This window comes from Neopsephotus bourkii, unplaced genomic scaffold, assembly GCF_033783945.1.
Source record: "Neopsephotus bourkii isolate Nb327-2 ecotype Australia unplaced genomic scaffold, CSIRO-AGI_Nbou_v1 NB_1574, whole genome shotgun sequence".
Lineage (NCBI taxonomy): Eukaryota > Metazoa > Chordata > Aves > Psittaciformes > Psittacidae > Neopsephotus > Neopsephotus bourkii.
Genome location: NW_026902050.1, coordinates 3,137,604 through 3,164,821, shown reverse-complemented (window position 1 = coordinate 3,164,821; position 27,218 = coordinate 3,137,604). Strand labels below are relative to the sequence as shown.

The following is a 27,218-nucleotide window of genomic DNA, read 5'->3' as shown; positions in this document are numbered from 1 at the left end:
AGGATTATCCTGGAAAACTGTCAGGAAACGCTGTGTTTGTGCATCCCACATCTGTAAGACAGACAAATTGTGACAGCACAGTGTAGGTGCCATCAGGTCTGCCAGACACAAACAAAAGACCAGAAAATGTGCCTGTCTGGATGGATATGGCTGGGGGGTTTTGGTTTGGTTTGTTGGGTTTTTTTTTTTTATTTTTTTAACACAGGAGAAGGCAGTGACTTTCTGACAAAGAGCAAAAGGAAGAGAGAAAAGCAACAGCGCTCGGGCAATACATGGAAATGAGGAAGGAAACAACATGCTACACCAACAGAAAAATTCTCATCTTTCTACACATTTCCTCATTCTTAATACTTTGCTTGAGGCTCCTGTCAGCAGAGGAACAGTGGATGAACCAGAGATAGCCAAAAACGCCTCTCTGAAACAGCTGCTGCCAGGCTTGCTCAGGTATTTGTATGATCAGAACATTCATGTGGCACGATGGGGCACTCGGTGATCGGGCTTTCAGATGAAAAAGGCTGATAAGCAGCAGTGTGCACCTTACCTTGAAAATGTCATTTAAATCTCTGCTGAGAAGGGAAAAATGGTGCATGCTTGGTAAGAAATAACCAGAAGTGTATTACTTCTGGGCCATAACTGTGAAATTTTTGTTCAATGTTAAAATACATTACCATGTAAAGACAAATGGGGCTTGCCCTAGGCAATCTGCTATTATTCTTTTCTATTGTATTATCTTAGTTTTCCATAATGAATATATACCATTCTAACTTTTCGCTAGACAACAGTTTGTAGCAACTTAAACTTAGGCAAGGATTTAGATTCTATGAACTAGAAGAGAAATTGCTCAGTCTATTTAATGCATGTCCAGGTTTTGTGTTTGTTTAAATACGCGAGTCACTGTAAGGAACACTTAACTTTAAAAACAGAATATTATGGTTTATGGTTTCTCTCTCCTTTTCACCCTAGTCTATTTCCAATCATGGAAGACTTTCCAAATGAGAGCATTGTCAGCAACTTCAGTGGAGCACCATCCTCTGCACTGTGCCACCGAGACACCACAGTCACACACCTGGTCTTCCCAGCACTGTATACACTCATCTTCCTGCTGGGACTCGTACTAAACAGCCTGGCTTTGGGTGCTTTCTGCCACATTCCAAGCACATCAACTTTCATTGTCTACCTGAAAAATATCTTAGTTTCTGATTTGATAATGACCCTGATGCTTCCTCTGAAAATCCTGACGGACTCTGGCCTGGCACCATGGCAACTCAAAGCCTTTGTCTGCCGCTTCTCAGCTGTAGTGTTTTATGACACCATGTATATCAGCATTGTGCTACTGGGTCTCATTGCTTTTGATAGATTTCTCAAGATTGTGCGACCTTTTGGGAAGTTCTGGGTGCAAAACCTGACCTCAGCAAAGATCCTCGCGAGTCTGGTCTGGCTCTTCTTCTTTGTTCTCTCTCTGCCTAACATGATCTTTTCAAACAAGAAAGCAACACCCCAATCTGTGAAGAAGTGTGCCTTGTTGAAGAATTACTTTGGGCTCAAATGGCATGAAGCTGTCAATTATATATGTCAATTCGTCTTCTGGTCTGTTCTCATCCTTATGCTTCTATTTTATATAATTATTGCCAAAAAGGTCTACGAGTCTTATATGAAAACACAGAAGAAAACCAACAAAAGTGAACGGAAGGTCAAAGGAAAAGTATTCATCATTTTTACTGTGTTTTTCTTATGCTTTGCCCCTTTTCATTTCAGCAGGGTCCCCTATACTCTGAGTCAAACAACAACCCAAATAAACTGCCATATGCAGAATCAGCTCTTTGTGGCAAAAGAAAGCACTCTGTGGCTGGCTGCCACAAACATCTGCATGGACCCCTTGATATATGTGTGCTTGTGCAAACCATTTGTAGAAAAGGTGTTATGCAGGAGAGTAAAGACATTTCAGAAAACAGTTCATACAAACCCTAAAACTGAACTGGACACACAAATGTCTCCTACTGAATCTTGATTCTACAGCTTCACTTGCTACAGCCTCTGCATATTCATTTAGACTTAAATAAATAATTTGGTTTACTTCTGCTGTAGTAAATAAAAGAGCAGTTGTACTGTAATATTAATACTTAATAAAAACAGCTAAATGGATTTCCCTATTGATGCTCGCTGCTTAGCCTTAATAGGCAAAAATTTGTCACTCAAAGTGCTGGCCCTGATCTGACAGCAATCTTCTCCCAGGCTGGCCTCTTTCCCTGACACCATCATCAGGAACCAAAGCTGTGGAAGCACAGTGCATCTTGGCTCTGCTTGCCCAGCAGCAACAGCACTGCTGCTTTCCCACCACAGAAGTCTGTATTACCCAAAGTCACTCATGTGTCTTCACAGCCATCACCACAGCATCAATAATGCATAACACTAACAATGATCACCCTGTAGCTTTGCACGGCTCTGCTGGCCCTGCAAAGTGAACAAGAACAGAAGTTTTTCTGATTTGGTCCCTAAATCATGCCCACCACATAGAATACAGACAAACAGTAGCCTATGAATTAAAGTACCTTCGTATAACTTAAGACACAATCTACAGAATAATTCTATCTGCTTTAAACAAAAAAAACCCTTACTCGTTAACAGTTAAGCTGCTTACTGACTATGGCTGCTTCTAGGGACAATTTAGCTTTATTTGAAATTCAAACCCAGAGCTATTGGCTTTGTATGTCAGTAATTCTTACACTGGGTGTCAGCTCAGCTGGCATGTCACAGGCCAGGGAAGAGGAAGAACGGAGGGAAGAAGGGCACAGTCCCTCCTCTACCTCCCCACTTCTTTAACACGCGTAATTACTTTCCTAACACCTCCACTGTTTCACCATCCTTCCCCTCCACTGCCAGCAAGGACTTCAGTGGAGAATGCGGTCAGCAATACCCCAGTTACCCCAGGGTGGGGACCACAAGACCCAGGGCTGCTTCCCAGCACCGCAGCATTCATCCCTACCCTACTCACCAGAGGGGAGCACCCAGAAATGTCCTTTGTGGTGGCATGTTCACCCTTTCCAGTCCCAAAGACAGGCAAAGAGAAGGAAGCAAGCAGCACTGCCTAACCCTCCCCATCCAAAGAATCCCTCTCCACCTGGCTCACCACACCACTCTCCCTTAGCTCTTTCACAGGGAAAGTCCAAATGGGCTGTGCTCCATCAAGAAGCTGCTTTCTAAACCAAAATCCTGGAATTTTTTTCACTACTTTAAGACATGAAAGCAATATCAACCATTTATTGACTCCAACTCTACAAAGTACATTAAAAACACTGTTAAATTTACCTTATCCCAAATAATGCTTTCTTGCTTCTCACAGTGTGCCACCATTGCTACCTGTCCCCTGACATACCTACTGCCTCTGCCTCACGTGCTGCCCAGGTGACACAGCATTGAAGAACGGGCTTCAGGAAGAACACCACAACTTGATTTCTTCCATCACTCATACTGCTGGCTGTAGTGTCTGTCATCCCTTCTGCCCCTCCCCTGACACTCACATCCCACTGCTCTGTGACACACTGGAACTGAGGTTTGGGAGTCCCCAGCATGCCACTGAGGAAACACTCATGTCCCTGCTAACAAACTCCACCCCTTCTCAAGATACTGTGCTAGCTTTGTGCCTTCTCACATGTGCTAGATGCTTTGATCACCAGTCGATTTCTATTTTTTAGACATTAAATATTTACAGCAGCCTAGCACAATCACACAGGTTGCTCCATGGAGCCCAATTTTTCATCAGCTGTTTTTAGATTACTGTGCAGTAATTACATCTGCCTTTGGGATTCCCCAACCTCTGCCACACAGGTAGATGTATGTCTCATTTAGTAATTTCTATTCACTACATCTTCTCCAGTAGCATGTTACATACTTGCCACGACTGTAACACCCTTTTACAACTGGAAACTGAACTAATCCCCAGTCAGCTTCCAGCTGGTTCAAACTTCCCTATAAAACCAACATTATATCAAAGAGCGTCTTACCTTTCAGGATTAAATGCTATTCAGGAATTAATTCCTCTCTGCCCCCCCCCCCCCCCATAGCGTTTAACAGGATTAACTTATCTACATTAGTAAAAATAAATATATAAAATTCTTAGCTGCTAAAATAGTCACCACTTTAGCAACTGCTTAAAGAAACATAGGCATAGTCTGAAAATGTTTCTCCAAGCCTATTTACAAGCACAGCAATTAACGTAGTGACCAGAGCTAAACATCAGGAGAAAACAGATTGAAAACAAGCAGCGATCTTTTACCAGGGAGGTGGCCATGGAAATCTGTGTTCCTGAGCTTTGGGTGTATATAGGGAAGAATTCAGCATGAAACTTTGCAGCTCCGTCTTACCTCTTCCAAATGAATCACACCAGCGCAGCTAATACAGAGGTCTCAAGGACTCTCAGCACAGACTAACATCAAACTCCGGATCTGGAAGTGGAACCCTGGCCCATTTTTGTGGTTATTACAGAGAGAGACAGTAACATAAGATGGGCAATATGGCAGTGATTAACTATGAAAATGCTGAAGAACAGAAAATTTATTCTACTGTGGAAGTTTCATTTTCTCATTTCTACGTTTTTTAACACCAGGCTCACTTTACGCTGTGCACAACACACGCTGGCAGTACACACAGTGAAGAACTAAGAGCCTGCATGTAAGGATGGGTGTAACCACAAAATGGGCTGAGTTGCTCCTTAAATAAGGGGTGTGCCAAGGCTTCCAGAGGAGTCTTAATCATCTGTTTTTCAGCTGCTGCTTCTTCGGTAGGTAAAAGGGAGGCAGAGTTACCAAACTGCAGCAGAGAAATGCAAGGTGAGTGAAAGGATAGGATGTCTGGTTCTTCCACCTAGAGGGGAAAAAAAAAAAAAAAAGTCCTCCAAATTCTAACATTTGGGATTTTCACTTTTTTCTGCAAGTTTTTAGATCCTTTGCTTTTTTCCTAGATTTAGCGCTTGTGCAAGACAGAGAAAATGCATACAACATTCCCACCTTGTGCGTAATCATTCCAGTCCATCATCACAAGGCAGCAGCTGGGCTTTTCCTTTCCGCAGCCAACTGTTCACTTTTTTGGCTTGCCTACACTCCACATAGAAGCAGCAGACAACCTAGAAACTGGAAAACTGGCACCAGGCCTTAAGCTTGTTCAGACAAATTAATCTTATTCCAAGCACCTAAGGTCCACGATTCACACAGAAACTATTGACACTTTTTCGAAACAGTTTTCCAGGTTGTTGGGTTTCCAAAGGGGGAACTACAGGGTACTAGGCACTCAAGTTTTGTAGGAACTCAATCTTATTTGGGTACACAGAGGCTTTCATATATTATTTTGTATTTTTTTACTTTCTTGTGTTTCAGAATAAGGAAATATATTATACCTAGAAAAAGAAACATATTATACCTTTGCCTAATACACAAATTATCTAGCCTTTCAGATTCTGTATTAGACTGCCTCTTCTCAGAGGCACAGGAAGTTAATTCCTGAATGCCTAAAGACAAATTCTGCACTTCATACATGTCCCGACTCTCTGGCATAGCAACACACATCCCTCCATCACGGTTCCTTCAACTCTGAGTACTGAGAAAACTCTCATAACATACAGCAGTACTTCAATTAATTAGAAATGCAAAATAACAATTTGCATCATGAACACGAGCTGGGAAACCAAGTTGAGCAACCAAGGTATTACCCATATGATGACACACAAACACACAAATCCAGCAGGTCACATATGAAAACTAAAGGCACTAGAACAGGCCTAAGTCTATAGAGAGGATCACCCAGCCAAGGTGTGTAACTCTAGGTTGCTTGTCAACGTCGGGTGAGGAACAATGAAATGAGTTGCTTAAAGTCAGCTCTTAATTAGTCCCTTTCAGTGAAAGCCATCAAAACAGTGATTGAAGTAAACCACCTAAGGAAAGGGGAAGGGTCAAACCCTTCCAAGACACTTCCATTAACAAAAGAACCTCCATCTTGAACATCTGCAGGTAGAACGCTGGAGGAATCCTCCCAGTGTTGCAAGCCCTGATCCTGCTACCACTTTTCTATGCTTAAGAAAATGTCAGTCTCATACATTATCCAGGTGGTTAATCTGCTTTAAAAATAACCCTGTAGTTCATATTGCTAAACATGATAGTAAAGTAGTTTTAGAATGAAGCAACATCATAATTTTTGTAATAACATTGCTCAGGCTCTTACGAAATCTGAGAATTGCTCTCTAATCACCAGAACACAAAAAAGGACATCTAACTTTTAAATAATGTGAACAATAGTAAAGTTATAGGCTAGCTTTCAGCTTTTCTTTACATCAGAGCTTCACATGCCTTTTGCGCTGTTTTTAACGACAAGCTCCACAGCATTTCCTTTTCATGTGTCAGCTAGTCCTGACATGCTCTAGCCGGAGAATAGCCAAACAACATATCTTACTTAAAAGCCTGCTAGGGGATGCTAACACAGTGGCTTCTAACTCATTAAGTTTTACTGATACACCAAAATATAGAGACTTAAAAAAATTAATGTACCGTTGCGTCACATTCAAAAAACAAACAAATCCATTCTCATGTAGATTCTATGAATCTACTTATTAATTGACCACTCACTGTTAATACACGGACTTTGGTGTGTATACTCCATTCACAGAGTACCAACTATTAAACACATGGGTCCCTGCAGGAAATTAAGTTATATTATTAAACATTTCCATTTTCAATTTCTTCACTTCTTGCCACACCACGTCCTGCAGCACTGTTTCCTTCACCCCAGCCTAAGACAACACCAGCATTAGAAGTGCCTGAATAACAAGAGTGCAAATCAACTGTCATGCTGTGTCTTGAGTGAAGTCCATGGGACTGAGACCAGAGGAGCAGCCACGTCTGCCAGCACCACCCCAGGGTTGGAACTGTACCCAATGCCAATACAGTACCCAGCCTGGGAGCACATGATCTTGTGCAAAACACAAGCCAAACGTGTAATTTTCAGATTTAAGTGTTAAAATACTGTTCATGATCAATCTGCAAATCTGCTTCCAGCCCTGGCATCCAGGGGTCTGCTGTTCCTCAGAACAGTGGCAGGAGCTCATCTGATGGGCCCCCACCTGGGGGCCATGCTGCCAGACAGTCTGCACAGAAATGCTAGAAGCAAGACCAACACAGCACAAATGTTTTGTTCAGTGCCCAAGCTGTGAAGTCTCTGCTCTGCTAAGGACCTCTGACACTGGAATGTGAGGCTGTCCAAATATCCCAAAGGAGGACCACCTATTACAAGACCTCAATGGAAGAGAGAGTATGTTTTCTGCTGCAACTTCAGCAATGTTTCCCCAGAAAGAAGCAGCCTACAGATCATCAGTCAGGCATGTACTCCTGTCCTACACAGGCTCCACCTAGAACAGAGAACTGGACCACCACAAGCAACGTTAAGGTGGCAAATAACTGAAAGCCACAGAGGAGGTGAACCAACGACTGGAAGGAAGAACAGAAGATACCACTGGTCTAGAAACAGGACAAGAAGTTGGGAACAAAGCACAAACAGATGCTAAACACTGGAACACAAGGGACAGCTGAAAGAGGGTGAAATGGTGGCTGGCACACATTGGTTTACATAGCAATGTGCAAGGTCTAAGAGAGGCAGAGACTTCGTCAAGCCTCCTCTCCCTTACTGCAGAAAAAGCCTTCTCCATCCTTCTCCATTCTCAAGTGATGCAACGTGTGTACTCCAGCACATGTGCAACAGGGATCCTCTCTTAATGTCAGAACATGCAGCTCCTGAGATCAGTTTGGCAGCTTCTAGTAATAAAGTTGAAAACATAAGAGAGACATATAACATGTGTTCCTGCTGCCTCCATTTACATTATGTTTTGCCTTGCAAAAGCTGATCTTCAAAGATGAGCCATGTCAGAAGTCTCCTATGATCAGGGACTGTACCTGCTTCAAGGCAGAGGTCCTGAGGCAAGTAGGAATTTTACAGTCTGCCCACTACCTGAAACGTGGAAATTAGTAGAGAGCTTCCCTGGACACAGAGCCAGGGGAAGCTGTTCACCACTACAGAGAGGCAGCTGGTAGGTCCAGCTCCTGCTCCCACTCCTCACAGGGCTCCGCGTGGCTGTCAAGACACCGATGCAGAAGGCTGTCCAGTCGCAGAAGAGAGTGGCTGGGAACCCAGCTCCTCTGATCTTTGATAAAAAAGAACAAAACATGTATGAAGAAAGTCCAGGCAGAACAGAGCAGTCTGAGAAAAGTGACTTGGCAGCCATTGCTCTTGTAGCATTATGATTGTTTTTCTTTTCTCCTGAAGACCTAATGAGGGAGATACATATATTTGTTTTCTTTTTAAGAAGGTGGCAGAAATGGGAAATTAACCACTCATTCCTCTACTGACACAAAGCAAAATTATGTCCTGATGTAACTACTGCCATGATTATTTCAATGCTCTTTAGACAGTGAATTATCATACTCTAAATGTGTGTACACCCAGGACCACTGACAGGATGACTGCCAGAGTCAGTGAACTCAAAGAGTCTTAAAGAACACTATGTCAATAAAAAGCATGAATTAAACAGACAGTAATTTTAGCTGAAATGTTTAGTTACAGACTTAACACTTTGCTTTCATCCTACATGCTATTTAAAAGAGGATCTATTCAAAGCACAACATTAAAGGTGTCTAAATATAGTCAAATTAATAATTGACATAATCTCGATTAGCAGATATTTGCATCTATCCAGCACAAGATTTTTCAGCATGACATTAAATTCACATTCGTCCTGCAGACAAGAATGCATTAACCAAAAGGCACAAGCACAGTTGCACACATTGCTGTAAAACATCGCTTCAGACAGTTTGCAACGTCTCCCTGCATGAAGGCTGCTGCCTTTTACAGGCACTAACCTACCTCTCAGGTGAATCACTGTCTGCGTCCTGGGCGCCTGAGCTGCTCCGGAGCCAGGAAGTGAGCGGGAGCGCGCTGCTCACCTACCTTGGCATGTGAGTCATTCCCAGGAATGAGAAAGCCAGTTGCTCCAGTTGCTCCTGGCCAGGGGAATTTTGACTCTCTGATCAAGTATCGCAAAAAAAAGCCATCAGAAGCAAAAAAGCTTACTTCCAGATATGGTTTATTTAACGACCTTATCGCAAGAAGCCTTCTCATGCCTACTGTAGTTTCAAGATGCATGTTGGACAAGTCTAAGGCACTTTCGAGATGCAGCTCCGACACAAGCGGAGGGCGACTATGGTGACAGGTAAGTGATCTTTGACCATATTAAAAGCATTTGATAACTTATTCTGTGAATCTTCTTGCTCTTAATCACACTTGAGTGAATAGAAACAAGAGGTTAAGATACAGTTGCTGAAAAACAGGCTCGGAACCATAAACTGAGTACCAGATCAATTAGAAATGTGAGAAGTTCTCAAAATAGCACAACTTTACTAACCTTGTATTTGTTCATTAAGCGTTACTCGTGATCTTTTTCCCAGCAGCAAAACCAAAAAAGGTATTCTACAAATAATGTCTTCTAAGGTATTAATCAAAGTGCAGGAGGGCTCACACTTTCAATAACTTACTTCGTGACAGAGTTTCACTTATATAAAATAAGATGCATTAACTATAATACCTAAATCTGGTATAAAAGGCTTGTGCTGTATTCCTTTTCACCTCGTTCAGTAAAAGAAAGCATACTTGAATTCTCTTAATTATGTTATACAGAATAAAGGTTCTCTTACTTCATACTTCACCCAGATCATGTTAAAACTTGTCAGGTTCACTGGAAAAACCACATAGCTCCAAATAAGCAACTTGCAAACTATACCTCTGATTAGTCTCAAAGTCTGGGAAATATGTAGGGTGCTTGCAAAAACCTACGCCATTTAAGGAGTATTTTAGATTGAAAAGGTTATTCTGAGTTATGAAGAACTTAAAGTGCAGCACAATTTAAGTTTTCGTATAGTAAAAAATTACTTGCCATTTGTGCATTACAGGGACTGTAGACATCTGCCTTCCCATTACATATGCTTGGTCTGGGTAAACTCTGGCAGTGTTTCACTTTTTTTTTTTCCTCTTTAAAGAAGATTCTGCAATCTTCTCTTAAAAAGGGAAACCAGGAAACTCAGGCAAGCATTAAGGTGATGTCACTGATTCACTCCCAGAAGCACAGGTTCCAGATCACATGAAAGCTGCCAACATATCTCTGGTTATGAGGGCACCTTATTCTTTGGGTAGGCAGCCAGCTCTCAGGCACCAGCCACACATTCTCCTCGTTCCCCACTCAATGGGTGGTGGCACCTGGGGACAACCTCCAAGACAGAAGGCCATGGGTTGGTGCTTGAAAGAGGGGGAGATCAAGGGAGCTGAGAAGGGGAGAGAGGCCAAAGGGTGTTCAGGGACTTCAGAAACAGAAAGCATCTGTTTGTATTAGGGGTGTGTGAGAAAAAAAGAACCAAATTCTCAGCAGCACCCGCTGCCAGTTCCTCCTCCTTCCCCCCCTCCCTGCGGAGGGTTGCCTTTCCCAGCTCAGCCTGCTGTCTCACCCTGGTTCCCCTCCCTAGCTGTCGGGCCCCCCCGAGGGCAGGGAGGGAGCGGGGAGACCAGCTCTCCCAGCACCTGCACCCTGCAGCCTGTCGTGCACTAGCATGCACCCATGCCGGGTACTGGAGCACCAGAGCTCCCGGGTGTTGGGAGCTGCCTGGCTACACGGATCCCAGGAGCACGGCTGAGCCAGGAAGACACCTGGGCAGGGTGGCCAGAGAGGGCACAAGCACCTGGAGTGAGGCAGCAAGTCACAGTCTGGAGTCCATCCAACACCAAAGCAGCCCTTCAGAGGCTAGTTGTTCCTTCTCAGCCAGGAATCCTACTCCACTCATTGCACATAACCCTAGATGAGATGTACTCAGGAACAACTGAAGGGTGAAGCTCCTTCTCCTCTTTTTATGACAAGTTGCTTGCTCACTTGCACACAGCAAAGTTCAGAAAGACTGCCTCTTTGACCAAGCAGGTGCTAGGAAAAACCAGTCAAGACATCTGCAGTAAGACTGTAGCATTAAATGTGGAGTGTGCAATATTTATTAAAATTTAGAATGACGTGAAAATGCACATGACATAAGTCAAGAGCCATAGATCCACCACACTGTCAGGGCTCTGGAGAAAACCAGGCTGCAAGATACACTAACCCCAGTGCTGCCAGGAAGGCACTAGAGGAAGTCAGTGATATGTTTCAGAGGTCTTAACCCTTCCCAACATAAAAAATTACCATACTGTCTTGCAAAACATGAATAAAAAGACCCCCACACCCTCAAATATCACAAGTAGGTTTTCACATCTGACCAATACTGAACCTGAGATACTACGATAACCACTACTTCTCATTTTTCCTCGAGAAAATATCAATGACTTATCAAAGTGACAACTAATGAGGAGCAGTGTCAGTTGGGCTTATATCATGGCCCAGCAGCTTCTGCCACTAGACAAGGAACAACCAAGCACTGGCAAAGAAGTTGGGTTAGAGGCAGATCAGCAGCTCCCTGCATCTGGCACCCCAAAATCCTGCCACGATTTGCAGCCTGTCTGCTTCTGAGAACTGCAGGCACGGAGGGAACTCTCCAGACTACTCAAGGAAAATCAGGGTTGCACCAGGCTGAATTTCTCCCAGTCGTAGCCCAAAATCCATGCGTCCTTTTCGTTTCTCTTCAAAATAGTGGCGTTGCTACAAGAAGCTAACATGCTTGCTTGTGTCACATCAGTGTATATTGAAGCACAAAAAAAAACAGATGACAACAGCAGATGAGGATTTTTTGACCTTTTGCAATGTGAAATAGAACTTCATATTAAAAAAAATAAATCCCCACAAAAAAAAGAACCACTAGAAATTGTTTCCAAGCAAAGTAAAACATCTTTTAGGAATTACTCTAAAACAATTTTAATACTTTAATACTTTAATTACTTAGTTTTAGGAATTACTTAAAAGTTTAAATGGCACTGTCTACATGCATGTACCAATAAGAATAATTGTTTCCCCATGACATACTTGTTTCACAGTATCCCCTGTAGCTCTTGAGAGATGTGACAGATGCACAGTAGCTACAACGGATGAGGGTGTAGTATGACCTATCACAAACCTCTTCTTTTTCTGTTCTGTGACCCAGACAATATCTTGACTGTCTATAAAGTTTCTTCATGAGCTTTTTAACTTGTTGCTTCTCATTGTACAATAGCAACAATCAAACCTAGAAGTCAGTATTTTCAGCAGAAGGCTCCCACCTGATGCCCATGAGCCCTTGGCCTTGCTCAGGCCCCTCAGAAGACTCTGACACAAAGCAAACTAGGAACGACTGCATGGCATAGCCCTCTGCAGTAGCACCGAGCAGAGCCGCCAGCTGCTGCTCGCCTGAGCAAAGCCATCGCCTCTGGAAGGAGCTCAAGACCACCCAAGCACCACATGCTGAAACTTAACAGCTTAACAGTTTGCTCTTTGCCCGAACTATTGTGTTTATAAGATTTTAAGTTTAAGAGACTCTGACTTCAGGATAATAAAGCACACTGGATAAGTACAGAACAGCCTACAGAGTCAAAGGGTGATTACTTGACAAAGATTTCCATGCTGCCCGTTGTGCCAAGAGCAGAGCCCATAAAAACACAAGTGACAGGAATGGAAAGACTGGGGGAGAAGCTTGTAAAGAAAAGAGGAAAAAGGTTAAGTTATTCTGGAGGAATACATGTAAATGTGAACCTGCTTCTAGCCTCCCCCTTTCTAGGGAAAACTAGGAATGTGACTTGGTGAGATATTAAAAGTACATCTTCCAAGTAGCAAAAGAAATGTAATCCAGTGGGATGGAAAGAGGACAAAGTTTGCACATGACACCAAGCTGGGAGAAGCATCAGATACCCTGGGGACTGTGCTGCCATTCAGGGGGACCTTGGCAGGCTGGAGAAATGGGCCAACAGGACCCATGTGCAGTTCATCAAGAGAAGCACAAAGTCCTGTCCCAAGGGAGGAACAGCCCCTTGCACCAGGACATGCTGGGAAGCCAGCTGGAACAGCTCCAGGGAAAGACCTGGTAGACAAGTTGACCATGAGCCAGCAGCGTGCCCTGGCAGCACAACAGGCCAACAGCCTCCCAGGCAAAACACTGCCAGCAGGTTGAGGGAGGTGATGCCTCCTCCCAGCTCAGCACCACGAGGCCACCCCTGCAGCACTGGGCTCCCCAGGATGGGACAGAGACAGCCCTAATGCTGCTGATGTACAGGGGGTGAGTGAGCTAGGACTGTTCAGTCTGGAGAAGGGACAGCTCGGCAGGATCTTACCCAGGTATTCAACCACCTGAGAATTTTTGTGAGGTGCTCATCATCTGCAGGGAGGGTGCCGAGAGGACAGAGCCAGGCTCCCATCAGCAGTGCCCAGTCACAGGATAGGAGACAGTGGGTATAAACTGACACACAGGAGGCTCTGTCTGAACAAACAGGGTTCAGATTCACCAGAGAGATTGTGGAGTCTCCATCCTGGAATATACCCACCACTTGATGGGACACAGTCGCTGTCAGCCAGCTGTAGCTGATGCTGCTCTAAGCAAGGAGCTGGAGCTGATAAGGAATGGCAGAAGCCAGCATCAGGAGGGAGCTGAACAGACTGCATGTGTTGGTTGAGCAGGCAGCAGCTGTCAGCAAATGCTGCCAGCAGAGGGGCCCAGACTGCAATGCTCAGAATTTGGGCGCTGCCACCTACACCTGACCCCATGGAGATCATTTGTGTGGAAGTTGCATCTTCCATAGGGCATTCTTCATGGGGGTTCAAAGAAAGCAACTCTATAGCATTATAGAACAGCTTTCACGAACTAGCAGTAGGTTTGTGCAACCAGAAACAACCATCAGCAGCATCTTCTAGAAAGAAGCAAAGGAAACATTCCAGAGTTAATCCTTTCCTTCTGTCTAATTAGAGGCTGCCATACTGAGAAAACATTAATTATCCCAACTCTGCCAACCATTGCATTGTGCACTCTTTTTTCTTTCACAAAAAAAAAAAGGCAAGCAATTGCAACACAGCTCTTCTGCCACTGCCAACAGCCTTTTACCTACTGCCCAATGGGATACCATTTCTGTTGGCAGTTCTCTCCTAACTCTTCATGTAAAAGCAACTACAGCCTAAAGGAGATGCACTTGAGCACTACTCTTCATACCCGCCACCCCAACAGCAAAGTACAAAACACCGAACAGGAGCCGCACTAAATGTCTTACAGCAGTTTCTGCTTTTTGGTCACAAGAAAGGCACATGCTTGTCATGAATGCAACAGAGGACTGGAAAGCATTCTTTCAACACCACTTAAGAACTGCAATGCATATTCAACAGGAAAGAGAGTTCATACCTCTTTAGATTTTGCAAATAATTTTAAAAAAATAAACAGTATTACATTAGATTAACACATTTATAGATTTGTAACCTCTGTATAGAAAATCAGATCCTAAGTAATATTAATCCATGAACCTTTAATGTGGAGCAGTTCAAAAGACAGAAAAAAGAACAAACTTGATAGTTCAGGCAGCATCCCCAAAAGGTCTCATGGCAGCTATCCCACATATGGGAAAATAAGGGCTCATAATCACTCACTTGAATCAAGAAAAAAAAAATGGCTACATTTGGACAAAATATTCTAAATGTGACTTTCAGAATAACATATAGTGGTATATTTAAATTTTTTTAATAAGTGAGGAAATCATGTTTCCTAAAGACATAGTCCCCCAAAATTGAGAATTCTGCATATTAAACAGTATTATTTAATGCTTACTGCAGCATTCTGCTATGATCAGTTCAGGCTCTCCTGTAAGTATAAAACAACTGAGTTACAGCTGCACACAAAATGTGAAATTCCAAGCAAAACCTACAGTAAAGCATGGGCAGACGGATGTAGAAAGCATAAATGGACGCATTTATCTGGGTACTCAGGTGCAAGGTAAATCTAGCACAGCCACTGGAAATATGCATGGTACTTTTAGCAGTCATATACAAAGGACCAAGAAAGACCCCTAATTTCAGTAAGTGATGGCATGTGGGAAGCTCTACAGTTTACAGGAATAGTAACTACAGATAGCTTTTCTCAGACACTTCTTAGGCAAAATGAGCATGGGGAAGGAACTCCCCGTTAGCAGCATGTCTCAGTGCAGATGTGAAAGGATTGCTCTCCTATGTGTGCACTGACACAGATGTCAACTCAGAGACGGACAGAGGTTTCCACCAGGAGTCATGCTCCCTAACAACTGGTGTCCCGTGTCTTCTGTTGAAGATAAATGGATTGGATAGGTCAGGAACAGGATAGCATCCTGGAGATAAAGGAAGGAAGTCGCACCGCAGCTTGCCTGGGGGCAGGACGCTGGGCTATTCAGAGAAGCGGGAGAGAAAAGTTAGGTCGGAATTGAGGGGGAAGTTCAAGGAGGAACCTGAAAAAGAAGGGGGTTTTATACTAGATACTGAAACAGATGAAAAGCTTTCTCAGCAGAGGCAGTGGTTCCTGTTTCTCCATATGACTAAGACAAGCACTGTAAGCCACAGCTGCAGAAAGTTAAACCCTAGTTCTTATTTTTCAGGCTCTCCACAAGTCAATTGGCTAAGCACAGCAGCATTACTGTTACAGGGAACTAGAACGTACTGTTTGCACGCCTCTTACTGCTACACTCCAAGGAAAGACAGACACAGGAGCCAAAGGCACAAAGCGCCAGAAGGCTATTTTCACCCTCTTCAGCAGCCACCCCATATTGAAGCAGTTGCCAGTTTCAAGTGGCAAACATGGGCCAGACAGCTGAGTCAGACCATGCAGGGCGGTAGACACCACCATTCAGCTTGGCCAGCCTTTGGCAGGCATGCAGAAGCAGACACATGGGGACTCCACCACTGAAGCAAAGCATGACTGGGGTGCAGGCACCCCAGGAGCTCCCCACCCACCCCAGGCAGGACCAGCAATACCAGGCTGTGGGGCGACATCAGTTGGGAGGTATCTTCCAGGAGGTAGATCCATGGCCTCCGTGAGCAACCTGCACCTGTGTGACCACTTGCACAGCAGAAAAAAAATGTTTTATTGTGCTCAGATGTAATTTCCTGAGTCTCAGTTTGTGCCACTGCCTCCTGTCTAGTCAGTAGGTGTCACTGAATAGAAACAGCCGGGCTCCCTCCTGCCAAGTAGCAATGCAGACTGCAGAAGCCCCTGAGCCTTCTCTGGCCCAGGCTGAACCACTGCAGCTCTCCCAGCCTGTCCACAGATGAAAGATGGTGTACTTCATACATGCTTTGAAGAACACTGCTTTACAGATGCTTGCCTTGTGTCTTAATCTCCACCTCCAAAGGCACTGCAATACAGCAGCAGTGAGCTGCACAAGACAACCATTACAGAACAGAATCAAGCAAAACAGCTTCTTTAACTTTGCCATTACACCCCGAGTTTTGCCTTGTAGAGACAGAATTGGCAAAACAGGGCAGATGCTTTTGTCTACAAGTGGCTGCTGTCCTGCAGTGCACAGGAGTTTCTGAGTAACGTGAACCCTGGCATTATATGAGTTCTTGTCACCACTTGCTCTGCTGCCAAAAGCATGGTATTACTTGGCACAACTGGCACAGAAACACGGTTCCAAGGACAGGGATGTGACAGCTAGAAAAATGCAAAACACAATGAAGTGTGCAAAGCACAAGAGAGTAAGAGGCACATACTTAACCACTGTAGAATTCCAATAGGAACATCAAATAATTCCACTATTCATTAACAGTACATTAAGATATACTTTTACCAAAGGGGAGATGAAGAATATTTAACAGAGGTCTCTGGGGAGGGAAAAGGTGGTAGTGTCCTTGATATTGGGATTGGGCTCTATTAGTGAACAGGAAAAAGCAGCAAGGAAGATAAATAGAATCAAGCAGAAGCAGGGTAAACTAGAACATAAACTAGCTTGTTCAGGTGATGCAGCGCAGGAGTGAACTGAAATGAGAGAGCAGGGATGTGGGCTCCACTTGTCTGCTTGCAGCTGCTTTACCCTGCAGCCTACACTGATGCTTTTTCCCCAAATCTTTACAATTAACTCCCTGATTTGGTTCTGATGTGCAACAGAAAAGAACATAATCACAGCCAGCAAATAGCAACTTTAATGAACTGCCTCACATTTCTATTGCTTAAACTAACTCTGTCATTGCCAAACTTTAAGGTGATGAAGAGAGGCTGACTAGCAAGAAGCCACACACAGAATCACAAAACAGTTCAGGTTGGAAGAAACCTTAAAGATGATCTAGTTACAACCCCCATGCCATAGGCAGGGACACCATCCACTTGCCAAGGTTGCTCAAAGGCCCGTTCAACCTGGCGTTGAAAACTGCGAGGGATGGGGCAGCCACAGATGCTCTGGGCAACCTGTGCCAGAACTTCACCACCCTCATAGTAGAGAATTTTTTTTCCTAATATCTAATCTAAATCTCCCTTCTGTCAGCTTAAAGCCATCAAAAAGTTATGTGCTCAAATAAAAAAGGTCACTTAAAACTCTGCAGCCCTATGACCTAGAGTATCTAATCTAGCTCGCAGAGAATTTTCCAGTGTTTAAAAAGCTGTAAAATAAGATGAAAAAAATGCTACTAGATTTGAGGACACAGAATTTCTTTAAACAGCAAGGCAACTTAAAGCCTTAGTCATTAGAAAAACTACAGTCATTCCCTACCCATATGACACTGAAGTCTGCCATGTAACCTATTATTTCATTTCTCATCTGAGGTTATATCAGTCATGCATATAAACCAGTCTATCAACATTAGCAATAAAAGATTACCTCATACGTGAAACAGTGTGTACTTAGCTTAAATTTAATGCAGTTGACAGCCTTCAGGGGAATGACAGAATTTAAGAAAAAAAACAACAAAAAAAGCCAACCACCGAGCAAGTGAATAAACTACAGGAAGTAAAAAGTATCCTGGTTTAAAAAGCTACTTGAATACAGGAGCAGCTTCTACTGTATCTTTAAAACCATGCAAGTAGGATACATCTAAAGGGAAGAATGAGACAGTTGTTTAGGATGAAAATGGTCAGAAGTAAAGCATCTGGAGAACTGGACAAGGAGTAGAAAACCAACCTTACCTAACACAGAAATACCATATTCAAACAGGTAAGAAAGGCTATGTAAAACAGTCAGTGAACCAGTATGAAATACCTTAAGATACTCTTTAAAGAGAAGACAGGGTTCATCTCCCATTCCAAGAGAAGGCATGGAAAAGGGTGAATTCTCTGTATGTGATAACTTTTTCCTGCTCCTAGAGTCTGCAGTATAGTGGTCTTTATCAGAAAAAAAATTAAGCTTCTGGAGTACAAGGATACATCAGATTTGACCCAGATGAGCCTTGCTCACCCACCCCGGCATGTAAACAATTAAACCACATTACTCCAAGTGCTTGGCCTACCACAGTAGCCCTTAGCTTGATAGACTAGGGTAGGAAGCTATGAAAACAACTTCAGACTGGTGAGTCTCAGCAGAATCATCTCTGTATATACCAAAATGTTGTCACACAACCAGATCTGTGCAGCAGAGGCGATGATGCCTGCACTCCCCTGCTGTTCTGTACAGACCTGTTTCAGACTTTAAAGCTTCCATTTACAGCAGCATAAGGGAAAGTCTTTAGCACATAATTAGGGCAGCCATCAGTAGGTGTTGTCTCTAACCTCCACCCCTTGCAGGCACCAAAGCCACTCTGCTGAGCTCAGCTGTGCCAGCAAGGTGGGATACAGAACCCTGCTAATGCAGTTTAGCTGTCACAGTCTGCGTTTGTGAGGAGTTTGCTGCTTGCTTTTTCCAACCCATCTTTTTGGGACATTTTTGGAATACATTTTAACGGTAAAACCATCAGGAATAAGATGACACAGAGATATCCATTCAGAGGCTTGACCCTAATTTCTCTGCTGAGACAATAAGCAAACTCCCACTATGGCTTCCAGGTGACTTAGATTTCCCTGAGCAGTCAGAATGTGATCACACCTTCACTGGCCAAGAAGATGCATGCGGCAGGATCATCCATGGTCAATACTCAGGGCAGGAATCAGCAAGTCCTTATGGGATTTGCTAAAAATATGTTTCCCAAGTCTGTGCTCCTGAAGAGATGGGATGCTGCTGTTCCTGTGAACTGTGAAGCACCTTCCCAAGCTGCACCTGGAAGGGACACAGAGACCAACAGAAGAGCAGCCGGGCTGCTTCAGCAAGTCCAGGTTTTGCATAGTCTGGGAGATAAGCAGACCTGAGCAGAGAAGTTGCAAGGGCAGGTACAGGAGCAGTGCTGATACCATCAAACCCCAAGAGGCACAGGTGAGCCCATCAGAGCCTGAGGACACATTCCCTGGGGTGGTAAGAAACACGTCTGTCTAGGCAGAGCCTTCTGCAACTATGATTTGGCCATGTCTGGTCCAAGTTACTGAAGTCCATCCTCTTCAGTAGTTTTCAGCTATGAAACAACAGGTTAATTCCCAAGACTCAAATGTCCCAGAGGATTCAAGTACCCAAGAAAGAAGACATTACCCAAAAGGAGGAAGGAAACGGGATTTTGATCCACCCTGAGGAGCAGCTCTAGAGTTTTGAAGATGTTGTGGATGGCCCGGCTCTGCTGCCAGTAAAGTGCATGAAAAGTACAAGCATAAGGAGAGCTTGAATGACAGGTAGGCAGAGATCCCCTGCAGTAAGGGAGCTTTCTCACCAGTGTCAGAAAATATCCATCCGTTTTCTGATGTACAACAAGAGGCAGAGCCTTTGGAGAGTGCAGGAGCCATCTATACACGATTCTTTACAGTCTTTTAATGACAACATCCACCTAAAAGCATGGATGCAGATGTGGAAAAAGGAAGGAGCCTTTTTGACAGGATTTAAAGCAAATCCCTTTGGGACCTAGAGACTAACTGACAGTACATACGAAGTCCCTCTAGCACAAATCTGATTCCCAACTCTATTAAACCCCTCAGCATTTCCAAGGGTTAAAGCACAGGAATACCAGAGCCAGCAGTCACACTGCTGCAAGTCTCAGACAACCCAGGCAATACTGCAGTTTCTCTGGACTGAGGACCTGGCAGAGCACCCTCCTGAAGAGTCTGAGAACAGAGAGCTTTCCAGGGGCCAGGACCAGGAATTACACAGACTTGAAAGGAACTCTGAAAAGCAGGGAAATAAACACCTTATTTGCATAAAACTATAGATATGCATCTTTTCATAAAATCACATATTCTTTTGATCTCTGTGCCTTATGGGCATAAAAAGGATAGCTGCAAATTATAAACAACAGCAAAAAAGTTATAGGTTACTGCTCCTCAGACCAAGAGAAAACAAAATACCTAAAATACCCCAGACAATTTCATTATGGACCCCAGTTATTATAAGAGCAAATAATGACAGACAAGAAGCCAACCAATAATAAGCCTGAAACATCTGGCCTTCTATGATGAGGCTTAGCCTTCTATGATGGGGCTACAGAACTGACGGACATGGGTAGAGCAATTGATGTCATCTATCTGGTCTTGTGCAAAGCATTTGACACTGTCCCACACAACATTCTTGTCTCTAAACTGGAGAGACATCATTTTGATGGATGGACCACTCGGTGGATAAAGAACTGGCTGGATGGCCGCACAGAAACAGTTGTGGTCAATGGCTCAATGTCCAGCTGGAGACCAGTAACGAGTGGTGTCCCTCAGGGATCGGTGTTGGGACCGGTCTTGTTCAACATCTTTGTTGCTGACATGGACAGTGGGATTGAGTGCGCCCTCAGCAAGTTTGCCGATGACACCAAGCTGTGTGGTTTGGTTGATACGCTGGAGGGAAGGAATGCCATCCAGAGGAACTTTGGCACGCTTGTGAGGTGGGCTGATGCCAACCTCATGAAGGTTAACCATGCCAAGTGCAAGGTCCTACACCTGGGTCGGAGCAATCCCCAGGTTGGGCAGAGAAGAAATTCAGAGCAGCCCTGCAGAGAAGGACTTGGGGGTGCTGGTCGATGAGAAACTGCACATGAGCTGGCTTCAGTGTGCACTTGCAGCCCAGAAAGCCAACCGTATGCTGGGCTGCACCAAAAGAAGCGTGACCAGCAGGGTGAAGGAGGTGATCCTGCCCCTTTACTCTGCTCTTGTGAGACCTCACCTGGAGTATTGTGTGCAGTTCTGGTGTCCTCAACATTTTTTATGGACATGGATTTATTGGAACAAGTCTAGAGGAGGGCCACGAGGATGATCAAGGGACTGGAGCACCTCCCATATGAAGATAGGCTGAGAAAGTTGGGGCTGTTCAGCCTGGAGAAGAGAAGGCTGCATGGAGACCTCATAGCAGCCTTCCAGTATCTGAAGGGGACCTATAGGGATGCTGGGGATGGACTCTTCATTAGGGACTGTAGTGATAGGACAAGTGGTAACAGGTTAAAACTTAAACAGGGGAAGTTTAGATTGGATATAAGGAGGAAATTCTTTCCTGTTGGGTGGTGAGGCACTGGAATGGACTGCCCAGGGAGGCTGTGAATGCTCCATCCCCGGTGGTGGTCAGGACCAGGTTGTACGAGGCCTTGGGTGATATGGTTTAGTGTGAGGTGTCCCTGCCCACGGCAGGGAGATTAGAACTTGATGACCTTAATGTCCTTTCCAACCCTAACTTTCTCTGATTCTATCAGAATTAAAATTTTTACTGACACTTTAAAATGTAATGATTTGCTTTACTGCCATCTAGTGACAATTCAACACAGTTCATAACACAGTGATGTCATAAAAGTAGTACAGATCTGCAAAAGGGCATCAGTAATTTTAGCATCTGTTCATACCCATAAGAAAGGCAGTCAGGTCTACTGTAATTGCTGAGTGAAGAACTTTTTTACAGTGAGGATGGTAAAGTACTGGCACAGGTTGCTCAGAGGTGGTAGATCCCTGGAGATATTCAAGGCTGGATGTGTTTCTGGACAACCTGATCTAGTTGAACACATCCTTGTTTATTGCAGGGCGGTTGGACTAGATCACCTCTGAAGGTCCCTTCCAACCCAAACTATTTAAGATTTTGCTAGTTTTCCTATCAAAACCTGTAAACACAAAGTGAAGCATGGTAAAACTAATGCATTTGTGTACTGCAAAGGTAAAACAATAATATGGAATGCAGTCTTACAAATCAGTATTGTCAAAATTTCTGTGAACAGTGTCAAAACATTCTAATGCCATCACAGCAAAAATCAGATTCTGCAGTTTTTCCATATTCCCCATAGACTCATGTTTTAAGTACTTCATTTAAAGCAATAAGAAAGGAACAGCACCTTACGATTTCCACCCCAATTTCATGGACACATCATAAATTTATACACACATATCTCACAGTTATATGAATATATGAAACTTTTTTACTTCAAGAAGTGAGAGATGACAAGCTTCTGTCACTGAAATGTCCAAGATCAAACATAAACAAATATGATGTCCAAGCAAGAGATGTGGGGAATTAGGTCAAGGGCCTTTATCAAGAAGTAAGAAGCCAGTTGTAGAGGCAGCCACAACAAGGGCATGAAGCCATCAAACCAGGATGTTCTGGCAGTTAGGAAACGAACTTCTTGCAAAGGTTTAGTCCAAAATTTTTGAAAGAAATCAAAGTAAGACAAGTTTAGTTGAAATCCAACCTATTTTTACAGAACTTAACAAGCTTGAAGTCTGCTGGAATCAAAACTGCAAGATCATGCAGTTAAGGATAATAACACAGGTACACACTGCTGCTGACCCCTGTGAAGCACTAAGGGGACAGAAAGTGTGTCAGTGCCCCGTGTTGATCCCAGCACTGCATTACAATGTATGGAGGAACTCAGCAAGTGAGATCCCAGAAAATGTTAGATTAGGTGTTTCAGTGGTGACGAGAAACCCAACCACTATGAAACAACCTTTTCTTAAGCCTCATTTGTAAAACAGCACACAAATTTGGCAGTGTACTTCAAAGAAGGCTATCTTAACTGGAGCAGACACAGAGAAGGGTATGTTCAAGTCCTGCAGAAATATGAGAAGGGTCTGAGCTTGCTTCACCACTAGAGTAAGATACATACGCAGGGGGGCTAAGTATCCAAGGCAGAGATGGGATCTTTAAATGAAAGGCACAGGTACAAGAATATACAGAACAGAAAGTGGCCATAGAGACATTCAGGCTGGAAATTGCAATAATGTTTCTAAATATTACAGAGATAAGGCCTCAGCACAGCTTTGTTAGAGAGGCAAAGAAAGAAAAATACGTTTAACAGTGAAACTGATAGGCTTACAAAAGCTACCATGCCAGAATTGCCTGCAACGATAAAGCAGGCACCCAGCCATAAGTAAAGATGTGGCAGTGATAACCCTGACAGCAGAACAGCTGTGCAGTATCCAGAGGTCAGCCAGCAGCACGCCTCAGCCCTTTCCCTGGGAATTCTAGAGGATGATCATCTTACAAAGCTCCTCTCCGTGCTGGGGAGAGGAAGGTAGGGTCTTCTGTTTTGCTTTGGGTTTAATTCCAGTTTATTTTCCCCAGAACGTAATGCTGGCACAGCCTATGCCGCATCCTGGACCTACAGCAGCAGCCAGTGGGACTCCTGAAAAGCATTTCAGCTGAAAACCTACAGCAACGCAAATGATGGGGTACAATTTGTCATATGGAAAACTGTCAGGTAAAATAACATTGGAAATTTATTTGATTGAGAAGTGTTTATTGTATTACTATCAATTCCTACAAACACTTTAAAGAAATAAGTAATTTCAGAAAAGGCTGTCTGAATACTGCTGAATGCTGCTCATGGGTGTCAGTCCTGGCTTATCACACCAGCCAAGTTCAGAGTATAAACACTATGAAATAAAGCATGCTATAGTTTCGTGAGATAATTCAGAAGTCTGAAGTTTTCTCCAAATATTTAGACATAAAATCTTAACACCCTCAGACACTGGAATTTTTAAATACGTTTAAGTAAGGCAAGTTTTAAATTAGTGTTTTAATAGGCCCAAAGAGTCTCTCCAGAGTCCTATCTCTTGACAAACAGATCACCTCAGCTCACAAGTTGCAATCTGTGAAGATAGCCAAGCACTGGTGCCCTGTGACATTAACGCTGAGTTCCCAGCAGGCTGGCATGCAGCTGCTCTTGTCCACACCACTATGTGAGACCAGCAATGGGCACTGCAGCCCTCAACCTGCAGCACGGAGTGTGCCCCGCTCCCCTTGGATAGCAGGTGGATGAAGGGAACTCCAATCCTTTTCACACTGCACTCAGCTGGGCTGTACTGTCTTCCAACCTGCAGGGCAGCAGCAAAGGCAAAGGCAGGTAGGGAGCTCAAACACAGCATGGAAACCTTGGCAATATACATACACCCACATCCTGCATTTTTTTCCCTATCAAGCTATATGCAGAAGCAACTTGATAGTTCAGCAGGAAGCACAGATGATGTGCTTGAAACATACCAAGCCAGAGGCATATTTATTTTGACATGTGCAGTACTTAGGACACTATTTTAAAGGCAGGTTTTCCAGGTTGGTTAATCTGGAATTGCCCAGGGAGAGGACATTTTCTACAGGTCAGTTCTAAAACAGCCCCACATGTAAAATGCTAGAAACATAGTTGAAACTTCTTGTTCTCCCTCATTCCCACAGATGCCCATCTGAGCCAAGACAACAATACCTCACCCAATTTCACAACAGGCTTACTTGGGAACTCTACACACAACGAATTCACCACTATCGTACTGCCTGTGCTTTACCTCATCATTTTCCTGGCAAGCATCTTGCTGAATGGCCTAGCAGTCTGGATATTTTTCCACATCAGAAATAAAACGAGTTTTATATTTTACCTCAAAAACATCGTGGTTGCAGACCTTCTCATGACATTGACGTTCCCATTCAAGATAATCCAGGATTCGCAACTGGGACCATGGCACTTCAACTCTTTCCTGTGCCGATACACCACAGTTCTGTTTTACGCAAACATGTACACCACGATTGTGTTCCTTGGACTCATCAGCATCGACCGCTACCTGAAAGTAGTGAAGCCTTTTGGAGACTCCAGGATGTACAGCATCACTTTCACCAAGATCCTATCTGCCTGCGTTTGGGTTGTCATGGCTTTCCTAGCTTTGCCAAACCTGATTCTTACCAATGGCTACCCGACAAAGAAAAACATTGACGACTGCATAAAGCTCAAGTCTCCCCTAGGAGTCAAGTGGCACACAGCTGTCATTTACATCAACACTTGCATGTTTGTAGTGGTGCTGATTGTACTGATAGGATGTTATATCGCGATATCCAGGTATATTTATAAATCAAGCAAACAATTTATTAGTTCATCAAGCAGAAAGAGGAAGCATAATCAAAGTATAAGGGTTGTTGTGGCTGTATTTTTCACTTGCTTTCTGCCGTACCATTTGTGCAGAATACCCTTCACATTTAGCCATCTAGATAAAATTTTAGATGACTCTGCACATAAAATCTTGTATTATTGTAAGGAAATGACACTGTTCCTATCTGCATGTAATGTCTGTCTGGATCCAATAATTTACTTTTTCATGTGTAGATCATTCTCAAGAAGGCTGTTTAGAAAATCAAATATGAGAACCAGGAGTGAGAGTATCAGATCACTTCAGAGTGTTAGAAGATCGGAAGTGCGCATATACCATGAATACACAGACGTCTGACATCACCCACACAGAGACTTTTGCTGGTTCATGAGACTGTATATCATGTAAATAAAACATCTTTGAATATCTGACCATGGAAGTTCATTAAGAAATTTCAGATATGAGCAGCTTTTCTGTTTCAGCTGACTAATATCCATATCAAAATCCAAATGCTTAAATCCACACAGTGATCAGGTTCACTTCAGAGGGTTTGGGGGTTGTTTCAGTTTCTTGGGATTTTTAAAGGCCAACAGATGCTAAGGATGTTGGCTCAGAAACCAACCTGGAGCTTCACGAGGCTCCAGCTGAGACAGACAAGCTCTGGCCTCAGAGAAGGATCCAGTAAAACAAGTCAACATACCTAGGTGTGGTATATGGCTGCTGAAGGGCTTGAGGCAAGCAAAAGAGAAGGGAGGAAGTGGCACTTGGTCCTGCAGAGACCCCTCGTCATGCCCATAGGCAGAGCAGCAGCAGGGCTCAGTCTGCAGAAATGGTGCTTTGCCACCAGCCACCAGCATCTCAGCTTTTCCTTTTGGGCATTTGTGGTGCTGACAGCACCATCTCGTCCACAGATCAAACCTACCGAAGTGCTTCTCACACCTTCCAAAATATCAAACAGAAAATATTCAAACATGACACTAGTTTAAGTCGCATCTCAAAACCAAAGCATACAAACAACAGACAGCACGCACACACACACAAAAAAAAAGGGGGAGGGAAAGAAAAAAAAAGAAAAAGACTGTTTAACCAAATCTTAACTCCCATTAATCTCATTCTAAATGAAGACACAACAAAAAAAGATCCCTTGACAGACTCCAAGACTTGCATGTGACAAGTCTGAGCAACCAACACCAAGCTGAAAATTCAGTTTCCCAGCACTTTCTATTCCTGCTCAATACAGCAAGAATAAGACATAAAGCACTGGAATTTTTTTGCTCAACATGATTGTAACTTTGGCTGCTCTCAGCTCTTGGAAAAATTGTGTGCAATAGGCAGGTGAAACTCATTCTTAGAGAGCAGTGCAGGCAATACATTCAGGTATTATTTTACACTGTGGTACACACCACCAGAGGAGAGTATATATTAAGGGAGAGTGTCCAAAATCAAGGCAAGAAGAAAGGAATAATGAAAGAATAACACAGCAGCTGCTGCATGAGAAAGACCTGATTTTAATAAGTACATGTAATAACTACATTATTTAAAAGAAGAAACCAAGTCCTGGAGAATACGCACCAGAGCTAACGTTGGCTGGGACATCTCAAGTCATTTCAGTGAGATTCTGGTAGGCTTCACACCACATGAGCAGTCAACAGCACTCCAGATTTGTTTACAACAGTGGCAGAAGAAAACAAAACCACTTGTCACAACCGCTTGCACAAACATTCAGCTGGCACTTGCAGAGGGAGCTAGGTGGCCAGGCTGGCTAGGGAACCCATGCCAATCAGGCAGCAAGAGCTACAACAGGGTCCAAGGCTGCTCTCCAATAGCTCCTCCACCCCAGGACGCGGTGTGGGGATCTCTCAGGGTGAGGCAGAGGCAGAAAGACAAGTTCCTCCTCCCTTGATGGCTGCACTCTACAAGGGCGGCCATCTCCCACCA

At 43.7% G+C, this 27,218-nt stretch overlaps 3 protein-coding genes across 20 annotated transcripts in view; 2 read left to right on the top strand and 1 right to left on the bottom strand.

The window, feature by feature from the left end:
- MED12L (mediator complex subunit 12L) overlaps positions 1-27,218 on the bottom strand; it is a 151,611-nt gene that overhangs the window by 51,462 nt on the left and 72,931 nt on the right. The window lies entirely within an intron of this gene.
- On the top strand, positions 185-2,142 carry P2RY13 (purinergic receptor P2Y13). The gene is made up of 2 exons (XM_061371522.1): positions 185-444; positions 964-2,142. Exons 1-2 carry the CDS (start codon positions 296-298, stop codon positions 2,006-2,008), a joined length of 1,194 nt encoding a protein of 397 aa, XP_061227506.1. The 5' UTR covers positions 185-295; the 3' UTR covers positions 2,009-2,142.
- On the top strand, positions 9,205-26,236 carry GPR87 (G protein-coupled receptor 87). Its single transcript, XM_061371396.1, has 2 exons — positions 9,205-9,244; positions 24,601-26,236. The coding sequence occupies exons 1-2, from the start codon at positions 9,205-9,207 to the stop codon at positions 25,635-25,637; spliced, it is 1,077 nt and encodes a 358-aa protein (XP_061227380.1). The 3' UTR covers positions 25,638-26,236.

Coding starts and splice junctions, on each gene's coding strand:
- GPR87 (XM_061371396.1), top strand. CDS start 9,205: ATGCAGCTCCGACACAAGCGGAGGGCGACTATGGTGACAG. Junction 9,245..24,600: donor GAGGGCGACTATGGTGACAG/GTAAGTGATCTT, acceptor TCATTCCCACAG/ATGCCCATCTGAGCCAAGAC.
- P2RY13 (XM_061371522.1), top strand. CDS start 296: ATGCTACACCAACAGAAAAATTCTCATCTTTCTACACATTTCCTCATT. Junction 445..963: donor CTGCTGCCAGGCTTGCTCAG/GTATTTGTATGA, acceptor TTTTCACCCTAG/TCTATTTCCAATCATGGAAG.